The sequence below is a fragment of the Ascaphus truei genome, chromosome 17 (assembly GCF_040206685.1).
Source record: "Ascaphus truei isolate aAscTru1 chromosome 17, aAscTru1.hap1, whole genome shotgun sequence".
In the NCBI taxonomy this organism is placed as follows: domain Eukaryota; kingdom Metazoa; phylum Chordata; class Amphibia; order Anura; family Ascaphidae; genus Ascaphus; species Ascaphus truei.
The window spans coordinates 10,377,052-10,388,828 of NC_134499.1; the positions used below are offsets into that span (position 1 = coordinate 10,377,052).

At 54.0% G+C, this 11,777-nt stretch overlaps 1 protein-coding gene across 1 annotated transcript in view; it reads right to left on the reverse strand.

Moving 5' to 3' along the window:
• MRTFA (myocardin related transcription factor A) overlaps positions 1-9,668 on the reverse strand; it is a 105,616-nt gene extending 95,948 nt beyond the window's left edge. Inside the window, 2 exon segments of the mRNA XM_075573886.1 lie at positions 4,930-4,991; positions 9,525-9,668. Coding sequence (XP_075430001.1) covers positions 4,930-4,959 — 30 coding nt within the window. The 5' untranslated portion in view covers positions 4,960-4,991; positions 9,525-9,668.
• Positions 9,669-11,777: the final 2,109 nt, after the last annotated feature.

Sequence of the window (11,777 nt, forward strand, 5' to 3'; positions counted from 1 at the left end):
GAAGGGCAGTGCCAAGTACAGCGTATGCCAGACAGGGATGGGCAACTCCGAGGCTGGAGGCCCTTACAGATGCCAAGTCTGCAAGGGACAAACCCACCTGTGGCAACAGAGCGATGCTGAAAGATCTGCTTATAAGACATCCAGCAAGTTAACATTACTACCCCCCCCCCCTCACCCCCCGGCACTTGCGTTGCTTGTATACCATCTGCAGCCACTTTACCCGTGTGTGCTGAGACGTGCAGTTCCCCCTGACGTGATCCATCTTTAACGAGAGCTGCATGTGACACCCTTCAAAGCAGATTTTATTTTTACATAAAAAGGCCCACAGACTGCAGCAGAGTCTGCACATGGCAACTCGTGCTGTTTATTCTCCTGTTCTCCACTACGCCAGGTAGCACAGAGCTGCTTTCCAGGCAGACTACGGAGCGTCTCACCAGAAAATGAAAATGTGATCTGAATATTCTCAGGAAAGGTTTTCGGAGGTCTACGAATTACGCCAAGTCAGAGGGGCCTCGCAGCCATATTAATGTAGGTTTCGGTCTCGTATGTTAGAAGTTAAAAAACAGTAAGCAGGGGGGGGGGGGGAGGGGGGAGGGGGAAATAAGAATGGTGTAAACAGACATCCTGCTGTACAGAAGGGGTGCGCAACCCCCCCCCCCCCCGCCTCTCCTGTCTCCCACTCTGCTCCGGCGTCATAAGACCCCGGGTTAACATGACAACATATCGCTGGTAGCCAAGGTAAGTGAAATTACAGCGACCTCGCACGGTCCCCCAGCATTTCATTTAAATGCCTTGGGGGAGAGCGCTGGACCTCCAACAGATGCGCCCCCCCCCCGAAAATCTAGAGCCCCCAATTTGCGCACCCCTGCTGTACAGTATAGTGAAGAAATCTTTAATACTTGAAGAGAATCTGCCTCTTTAAAAAAATAATAATAATAAAAAAAAAGTGCAATCCCATATAGCCGGCAACAAAATCCCACAACCTTTTAACGCAACAATCTTACCGGCTTCCCTAACCTTTCCAACGCCGCAATGAAATACCCGACACATCACAGGTCAACGCTCGCTTTGTAAGGGGTCGACACGTCTATTTGCCATATCCAGAGGCTCGCCGGGCCACGGGATCATGAGAGCAGCCACGTGACCACGAGAGCGGTCACGCAACATAGAAGTGCCGGGTGTCTGTGGCACTGAAAATGTTAAAACTAATCCAACGTGACCGCCTTGCACATGTCACTGCCATTACTGCACTTTGCTCCATGGAGGGATTGTCCCTTTAAGGCAGGGGTCTCAATCTCAGTCCGCAAGGGCCATCAACAGGCCAGGTTTTATTGATATCACTGCTTCAGATCAGGTGGCTCAATCAGTGGCTCAGTCTAAGACTGAGCCACCTGCGCTGAAGCAGGGATATCCTTAAAACCTGGCCTGTTGGTGGCCCTTGAGGACAGAGATTGAGACCCCTGCTTTAAATCACAAACAAGTGCAAGCTCTTGGGAAACGTGCAATTTCCTTTCACGCCCCACTTTCCTTACGAAGGTGAGAGACGGCAGAATGGCAGGGCGCGCGTGTCACTAGGTAAGGGATTCCGGCCCGCACAGCACCGAGCTGACCTCATGGCTTTGATATGTTACTTAAAAAAAAGAAAGGTGCGACACTCCAACGAAAAGCATTCTCACTGGCGCCACACCCACCAGGCAGCACAGAGCCGCTTCCCATGCAGACTACACACAGACACGCCGGCTTATCCGGAGCTTCTCCGAGCAGACTCTTTAACGCCCGGTGATGTCACAAAGTTTTAACGGCTTAGCAGCGGTGTTACTAAATTCCACACTTAAAAAAGTCAATGAGGGGAAAAAAAACTCATAGCGTGTGAAAGATCTAAAATAGAGAGCAAGGGCGACGGTGGCTGGCGTGGGCGAGCGCGGTGACGTGTGGTGGGCTGGCGTGTGCGAGCGCGATGACTTGTGGTGGGCTGGCGTGTGCGAGCGCGGTGACGTGTGATGGGCTGGCGTGTGCGAGCGCGGTGACGTGTGATGGGCTGGCGTGTGCGAGCGCGGTGACTTGTGGTGGGCCGACGTGTGCGAGCGCGGTGACGTGTGGTGGGCTGGCGTGTGCGAGCGCGGTGACGTGTGATGGGCTGGCGTGTGCGAGCGCGGTGACGTGTGGTGGGATGGCGTGTGCGAGCGCGGTGACGTGTGGTGTGCGAGCGCGGTGACGTGTGCAAGCATGGTGGCTGGCGTGTGCGAGCGCGGTGACGTGTGCAAGCGTGGTGGCTGGCGTGTGCGGTGACATGTGGTGGGCGAGCGTGGTGGCGTGTGCGAGCGCGGTGACGTGTGGTGGGCGAGCGTGGTGGCGTGTGCGAGCGCGGTGACGTGTGGTGGGCGAGCGTGGTGGCGTGTATTGTATGTGAGAGAGCGTCCGACACGTGATTGCTCCGTCAATGTCGGACGGGGAGAAGTCCCTCCCCTTCCGTTCCACATCCGCGCAGACCGCGCCCTGCGCACCTACCCGGCATCTCCCCTAGCAACGCAGGCCTGCCCCACCCCAGGAGTACCTACGTCTCGGGGCACTCAGAGGCAATCCACCCTGACTGACCCTACAGGATTGGGGCCGGTTGGGGGGGGGGGGGGTTACCCCGAGATACTTACTATAGAAGTTACAGGTTTTTAAAGGGGATTTAAAAAGGAAGTCCCCACCAATGATGTTGCAGCTTCCTATTGGCACAAGATTTGGCAGCCATTTTGTTTCCCCTGGAGGGACATTTAAAACCAGTAACTTTGCCTAGAAGTACTCCCTGTAGCTTAAAATAGGGGTGCTCGTCTCTCGGGCACCCGATTTTCCCCCTCTAACTATTGGCGGGGTGCGAGGGGGGCTGCTCCGGTAACAGGTAAGACTCAGAGGGAAAGGAACATAGTGTTTAACTTGCTACCCGTGATAACGATAACTGTACTCACAACAACCCCCCTCTCCCCCCAGAGCAGCCGCGGGGAAGGAACGTACCCCTACAATACAAACAGCGGATTAGGGCCGTGGGGGAGAGCGGCTGATTTATAATGACATTTATATTGCACAAAACCAGATGTTTGGGTCATTTCCTTTCTGTACAAATAAACTGGCATTTCCCCACTGTTTCTTTAATGGCGGTGATTGATTTCCTGGCGATTACGCAATCACAGCAACGCTCCAATGTACAAGGCAGGGCAAATACAGAATGTACATCTCCATCGGGGGTCCCCACTACCCCCAACCGCAGGAAATAAGGAAACCACTGCCCAGGGAGAGAGAGAGGGAGAGAGGGGGCGCAGAGAGAGAGGGGGAGGAGAGGGGGCGCAGAGAGAGAGGGCGAGGAGAGGGGGCGCAGAGAGAGAGGGCGAGGAGAGAGGGCGCAGAGAGAGAGAGGGGGAGGAGAGAGGGCGCAGAGAGAGAGAGGGGGAGGAGAGGGGGCGCAGAGAGAGAGGGCGAGGAGAGGGGGCGCAGAGAGAGAGGGCGAGGAGAGAGGGCGCAGAGAGAGAGAGGGGGAGGAGAGAGGGCGCAGAGAGAGAGAGGGGGAGGAGAGAGGGCGCAGAGAGAGAGGGGGAGGAGAGGGGGCGCAGAGAGAGAGGGCGAGGAGAGGGGGCGCAGAGAGAGAGGGCGAGGAGAGGGGGCGCAGAGAGAGAGGGCGAGGAGAGAGGGCGCAGAGAGAGAGAGGGGGAGGAGAGAGGGCGCAGAGAGAGAGAGGGGGAGGAGAGAGGGCGCAGAGAGAGAGGGGGAGGAGAGAGGGCGCAGAGAGAGAGGGGGAGGAGAGAGGGCGCAGAGAGAGAGGGGGAGGAGAGAGGGCGCAGAGAGAGAGGGGGAGGAGAGAGGGCGCAGAGAGAGAGGGGGAGGAGAGAGGGTGCAGAGAGAGAGGGGGAGGAGAGAGGGCGCAGAGAGAGAGGGGGAGGAGAGGGGGCGCAGAGAGAGAGGGGGAGGAGAGGGGGCACAAGGGGAAGAGGGGGAGGAGAGGGGGCACAAGGGGAAGAGGGGGAGGAGAGAGGGCGCGGGGAGGAGGGGGAGGAGAGAGGGCGCAGAGAGGAGGGGGCGCAGAGTGGAGGGGGAGGAGAGGGAGGAGAGGGCGCAGAGAGGAGGGGGAGGAGAGGGAGGAGAGGGCGCAGAGAGGAGGGGGAGGAGAGGGAGGAGAGGGCGCAGAGAGGAGGGGGAGGAGAGGGAGGAGAGGGCGCAGAGAGGAGGGGGAGGAGAGGGAGGAGAGGGCGCAGAGAGGAGGGGGAGGGAGGAGGAGGGGCGCAGAGAGGAGGGGAGGAGAGGGAGGAGAGGGCGCAGAGAGGAGGGGAGGAGGAGGGCGCAGAGAGGAGGGAGGAGGAGAGGGAGGAGAAGGCGCAGAGAGGAGGGGGAGGAGAGGGAGGAGAAGGCGCAGAGAGGAGGGGGAGGAGAGGGAGGAGAAGGCGCCGAGAGCAGGGGGAGGAGAGGGCGCCGAGAGGAGGGGGAGGAGAGGGCGCAGAGAGGAGGGGGAGGAGAGAGCGCAGAGAGGAGGGGGAGGAGAGAGCGCAGAGAGGAGGGGGAGGAGAGCAGAGAGGAGGGGGAGGAGAGCAGAGAGGAGGGGGAGGAGAGCAGAGAGGATGGGGAGGAGAGCAGAGAGGAGGGGGAGGAGAGAGCACAGAGAGGAGGGGGAGGAGAGCGCAGAGAGCAAAGATGGGGTGGGGAGAGGAGAGATTAGTTTTCCTACTAGATGTAAATGTTCTGCATTTAAGAGACTAAAATCTGATTAGACCGTCAGCTCTTTGGATCACAGATTGCAAATCATTTGACTGCCCTGTAGCCCGTAGTAATTAGTATGAGACGTTAAACCCAGATGATCTAAACGGTGCCAAGTGTTAGGCACCTCCTGGCCCATTGCAACGGGTCCTTACTGCTCAGCATCATTAGGAATATTGGGGGGGGGCGTGTCCAGCTCACCTGGTTTATTTCTCCACGAAGAATTGGCATCTCCCTTCCATGTCCCCGACCGACCGTGGTCACTGCAATGCAAGCACGAGGATTCATTAACCTGAACAGCATTGCTTAAGGCAAAGGGGCTCACCTCCAGTCCTCAAGACCCCCCCAACAAGTCAGGTTTGGAGGACATCCCTGCTTCAGCACAGGTGGCTCAATCAGTCCTTGCTTCAGCACAGGTCTTCATCTACACCTCCGATTGAACCACCTGTGCTGGAGCTGGGCTATACTCAAAACCTGACCTGTTACGGGGTCTTTAGGACGGGAGTTACGCCCCCTGGCTCAATTTTATTTTAGGTAACCTTCCCCCCCCCCCCCAAAGAAACCCCAACAATAAGGTTCTCAAAGAAAATTCTACATCCCAGAGAAGAAAAAAAATCAGCAATTTAATATGGCAACAAAGTGCATTTTTTGTAAGGCAGGAAAAAAAAAAAGGGATGAATTGCGGATCCGGGTACAAAGTAATACAGCAGATCTAGCTTAGATCTCTTAGGGCCAGTTTTTCTGTAGAGCGGGGATGGGCAAACTTTGTTGCCTGCCCCCTCCCCCTCCTTTTCTCTGGCTGCATCATTTGATGTCACGACATCATGTGACGTTGCTTTGTCATAGCGATGTATCGCCAGAGGCCGCTTGAGACAAGGTAAGGGACTTGCAGTGGCCGCACACCCCCCCCCCCCCCAAGTTTGCACAACACTGCTGTAGAGGAATATTGTACTCGTGACTCCGTTTTAACCTCATGTTTATTTGGGACAAGACAATTTGAATCAGTGGACACCATCTTTCTTCTGTGTCCGATAACACATGCACACGTTATTATACAGATCATTAAAGCAGCAATATGTTCTCCACAAAAATGCCCACCCCCCCCCCCCAAGGTTTGAAGTAGGGGGTCTCTAGAGTTTAACTGTGCTCATTTCATCTCTGGGGACCCCTGCTCCCTGAGATAATTACCGGGTGCCAGTAGCAGCTCTGCAGTCCCACAGCCAACAGGAAGCCGCGCAAGGGATGACACCACAGCTTCCTATAGGCCCAAGTGATGCAGGAGCTCTAAAGCCGCCATTTCGATAGCCCGAACTTGCCAAAACCAGAGCGGCTACCAGCACCACCTACAGAGGGAAGCAGAGGGTCTCCGGAGCTGAAATGAACACGGTAAAGCTCCAGAGAAACCCCCTGCTTCAAATAAAATAAGATACACAGACGTGGCTGCTTTAAAGAGGCTATTCCTATCATCGCACAAACATTATTTACGAAACGTAGAATTGGCTCGCTTTGTCACAAAGCAGAACCGAGCCATTCACAACTTTGGGAACCCTGTTTCCCTGGAGTTACCTATTGATGAATTTCCCTGGTTTAAATCTCTTCAGGGGAAACAAAATGGCTACCAAACGTCAGGCCAAGAGGAAGCCGCAACATTGTCTGTTTGCAGCTTCCTATTGGACAGTCATTTAAATCCCCATTAAAAACTAGGAACACTGGCAACCATCCAGGATTTAGGAGTGCTAGTAGCCAGCAGGCTTAGCAATAGTGCCCAACGTCATGCAGTAGCTGCAAAGGCAAACAAGATCTTATCTTGCATTGAACGGGCAATGGATGGAAGGGAAGTAAACATAATTATGCCCCTTTATAAAGCATTAGTAAGACCACACCTTGAATATGGAGTACAATTTGGGCACCAATCCTTAGAAAAGACATTATGGAACTAGAGAGAGTGCAGAAGAGCCACCAAATTAATTAAGGGGATGGACAATCTAACTTATGAGAGGCTAGCTAAATTAGATTTATTTGCATTAGAAAAGGGTGTCTAAGGCCTCGGGCATGGTCAGCGCATAACCGTGCTGAGGCGCGCTGCTGCTCGAAACTGAGCCCTTGCAGCCGCAATGAGAGCGGCTTTAGCAGGGGCTCGCGCACGCTTCTGCACGCTTGCGGAAGCGTGTGTCTCACACAGTTTTGAAATCTGGCGCTCGCCGGAGCGCAGGGCCGGTCACGTGAGCGGTTCACCCAATGAGGGCGAAACAGCTCTGTGACGTCACTGGCCCGCCCCCTGACGGCGCACTGTGTAAGGCCAGGGAAATCACCACATTCCCTGAGCCTCAGCGCGCCTCCGCACTGTTTGGGGCACTATGTCCCAGGCCTAAGAGGGGATATGATAACTATATACAAATATATTCGGGGACAGTACAAGGAGCTTTCAAAAGAACTATTCATCCCAAGGGCAGTACAAAGGACTCGGGGCCATCCCTTAAGACAGAGGAGCGCAAACTTTTCCTGCTATGCCCCCGTCTTCCTGGTCGCGTGCCCCCCTCCCCAAATCTGGTATCGGGGTCATGTGATGTCACACGACCCGCGGCGTCATTTGCCGCGTGTGACGTCATATGGCCCTACAGCGGCATTTGATGCCGTGTTGCCATGGCGATGCGTCACAGCCGGCTGAATCCCGGTAAGTGAAGTGTTGCAGGGGCCTCACGCGATCCCCCAGCATTTAATTTAAATGCCGTGGGGAAGAGCGTGGGGCCTCTGCAACCGACCGCTCCCCCCCCCCCCCCGCCCCCGCCGCAAAATCTCCCACCCCTCCAGCATGCGCAGCCCTGCCTTAAGGTTGGAGGAAAGGAGATTCCACCAGCAACATAGGAAAGGGTTCTTTACAGTATGGGCAGTTACAGTGTGGGATTCATTACCCATGGAGACTGATGGCAGATACAATAGATTTGTTTAAAAAAAAAATTGGATCATCTTTTTAGAAAGGTATACAGGGATATACCAAATAAGTATACATGGGAAGGATGTTGATCCAGGGAGTAATCCGATTGCCAATTCTTGGAGTCAAGAAGGAATTTATTTTTTCCCTTATGAGATATCATTAGATAATTTGTCACTGGGGTTTTGTGTTTGCTTCCTCTGGATCACTATACTGTAAGTACGGATATAGGATAAAATATCTGTCGTCTAAATTTAGCATAGGTTCAACATCATGGACGTATGTCTTTTTTTTTCAACCTAATCTACTATGTATCTCGGGGAACCAAGGGGATCTCGGACCAGACAATTCTGCGGCTCTGCTCCAGGGAGATCCTCTCAGACCCTCTCCCCCAATTACAACTCTGTTAAACAAAAAGTCAGTTTGGGGCATTGCGGCTTCAAATAATGTTTTAAAGCAATTTGTCAACATGGGAAGCGGAGACTTGGGAGAGGGTTCAGGAATTCAGGCTTCTCCCCATTCAAGACAGCAAGGTGTCAAGTGTCGCCCAGCGCTGGAGGGCGTCTCCTCGCAGGAGGCTGCTTCATAAATACAGCTCTAAATGTCACTGTCATTGTGGTGCGCGGAGGGACTGCAGCTTCAAATGAGCCGTATGGTGTGGGACACAGAAGGGCCAAGAGTCTCAAAAAGATGCAGACGCATGAACTGGGATCTCACCCTTCACATTACCAGGGAACCCCTTCACCTCCCACCTCCCCACCAGGGAACCCCTTCACCTCCCCCGCATTACCAGGGAACCCCTTCACCTCGCCCCACATTACCAGGGAACCCCTTCACCTCCCCCCACATTACCAGGGAACCCCTTCACCTCCCCCCACATTACCAGGGAACCCCTTCACCTCCCCTGCGTAACCCCTTCACCTCCCCCGCGTAACCAGGGAACCCCTTCACCTCCCCCGCACTACCACAGAACCCCTTCACCTCCCCCCTCCCTACCACAGAACCCCTTCACCTCCCCCTCCCTACCACAGAACCCCTTCACCTTCCCCGCACTACCACGGAACCCGTTCACCTCCCCTGCATTACCACGGAACCCCTTCACCTCCCCCCTCCCCTGCATTACCACGGAACCCCTTCACCCTCCCCCACATTACCAGGGAACCCCTTAACACCCCCCCCCCGCATTACCAGGGGACCCCTTAACCTCCCTCCCCCCCCGCCCCTCCATTACCAGGGGACATCTTCTCCTCCGCATTACCAGGGGACCTCTTCACCACCCCCCCCCCCCCGCATTACCAGGGGACCCCTTCACCTCCTCCCCCCCCGCATTACCAGGGGACCCCTTCATCCTCACTACCAGGGGACCCCTTCATCCACCCCCCCCCCCCTTACCAGACACACGGGGGGGGGCTTCCCCAGACAGAGAGAAACCAACCCTATATGAGAAACTCATTTTCATAAAGGACAAATGCTTCCCTCCTTAATCAGAAAGACGCTGATCTCAGCCCCCCTTTCCTCTCACATACACACCCTCCGTCCCATTCAATCGCTCCTCCAGATCGAATTCCCTCAAAGGCCGCTACCCGGCTGGCTAAGAAGACAACACCGGAAATCAGCCATCTTGCTCCCCCCCCAAGGGTCCAGAAGTCAGCAGACGTCTACCATCTTACTACACCCAGATAGGAAGTGCGTAACTTGTCACAACGGCCCACTCAATGTTGATAGGGAGCTAAAGCCGCCATGTTGGTGCTCACAACGTAGAAAACACTAAGGGCTCAAAGCCTAGCGTCCGAGGTAGTCGTTATGCGCTAAACACACATAAAGTTGTCCTTGACTTGATCGTGCAGTGTCCCCAATCACTTACCTGCATGATTGTCACCCCCCACTGACCGTGGAAGCCGCCTTCCCTTCTACCTGACCCCCGCAGTGCGGCGGAACTGACCCGGGTGCTCTGCTGTGAGACACCGCCTCAGGGGGAGTACCAACATGGCCGTCCCAACTACTTTGTATCACCGCCCTCTTGCCAGTTACACCCATCCAATCAGAAGCGCGGGGCGTGACCCCTCTCTTCCAATCAGCACGTCTTTCCTTTGACGAGCAATGCGCAATAAGCCATTAGCAGAGGTTAATATCATGACCACCGCCTCCTTCCAAGATGCGGGGATGCGTTGTTATAACTGGGCAGCAGCCAATGAGGGGAGTAGTGACGTCATCACCAAAACAATGTGTCGAATGACGTCACTGCTGTCAAGTTTGTTTTTTGCTTATTTTAAAGTGAAAATGGAAATTTCTTAACTAAAAATATTAAATAATGTTGTTTAAAGAGAGCAACAGCAATATTAAAGTTAGCTCAGCAATATATTGTCTGGAATAATGTGTACTGTGCACCCAATACCTGTATCCTGTGGTGTTTTTGTAGGGGAAAATGTGCCTTTAAATATCAAACTAATGTCTAAACCAGAGGTGCGCATAGTGGGGCGGGAGAATTTGCAGGGGGGCGCGGCGTCCCGGGCTCTCAAGGCACTTAAATTAAGTGCCGGGGGGGGGGGGGGCTCCGCGCGAGGAGTCTGCAGCTTCTACCTGATCTTGGGCGACGCATCGCCATGGTAACTGCGGGATCACGTGACGTCACATAAACCTACGACGTCATTTGACGCCGGAGCCTTGCAGTTGGGGGAGGGAGGAGGGGGCATGAGCCGGGAGCTGAGAAGGCAGGGGGGGGGTGCAGGATCAAAACTTTACGCACCCCTGGTCTAAACTACAATAATTCATTCAGCTTTAAATAAAGATCCTACTTCCAGTTAGTGATACAACCCTATTCATAATCATTTCATAATCACTATCCGGAGTCTCTTGATCCCTAAAAAATAATAATAAAGGGCTAGGATTGTCAGGAGGCTTCTCCAAAAATACTGGACACAATGGTGACAGGTGCGACGCGCCTCGAGAGACACACACACCTCTCTCTGCTCCATGCTGTTTCCTCCTCTCCTTGGCCCCCAACTCCAGGCTCGTGCCGTCTCCTGCTGCTGGGTAATGCAGCCAATCAGGACGAGGAAACTACCCAGCCCCTAGCAGCAGCCCTACACGGGTGAAATACCATGGCCCCCCCAAGTCGGTCAGGTCACTATGTCCAGAGAGATAATACCGGTATACACATACACGCCCAGAGAGGTAATACCGGTATACACATACACACCCAGAGAGGTAATACCGGTATACACATACACGCCCAGAGAGGTAATACCGGTATACCACATACACGCCCAGAGAGGTAATACCGGTATACACATACACGCCCAGAGAGGTAATACCGGTATACACATACACGCCCAGAGAGGTAATACCGGTATACACATACACGCCCAGAGAGGTAATACCGGTATACACATACACGCCCAGAGAGGTAATGCCGGTATACACATACACGCCCAGAGAGGTAATACCGGTATACACATACATGCCCAGAGAGGTAATACCGGTATACACATGCACACCCAGAGAGGTAGTACCGGTATACACATACAAGCCAGAGAGGTAGTACCGGTATACACATACAAGCCCAGAGAGGTAATACCGGTATACACATACACGCCTAGAGAGGTAATACCGGTTGTGACAGAGTCACTCTCCTAATGGACTAGGGAACTAGTAGCTATGGGACTTTCCAGCTCTCAGAGTTAATCCCCTAGAATAGGCAACAGCAGCTGCTGCCTAATTAATCAGGCTGGATGAGGAAGTGTTTTAAAGACGCAGGAAGCTGTCAGACTGAGAGCCAGAGAGAAACTGTTTCCATCAGGGAAGAGTGATCCCCAACAAGGAAGGCTGGCACAGTTCCTTAGACCCGCTGGACGGTGGTCGCAGAGTTTGCTGGGACTGCCTGGGTTGGCAAATCCAAAAAGAAGGAAGGACACGAGGACGCGCTGAAGCGGGGACGTCTGTTCAAAACCTGGACTAACATAAGCAAAACCCTTTATTGCTGTGTGCAGAGACTGTGCATATTGTTGCATATGCCAGGGCATGTTTTGGGGGTGGGAACCAGTTTAGCTGCCCATCCAGTCAGTAAGGGTTAAAGCTACGGTGTAGTTAGTTTTACATAAAGGGAATAGGTGTTCTT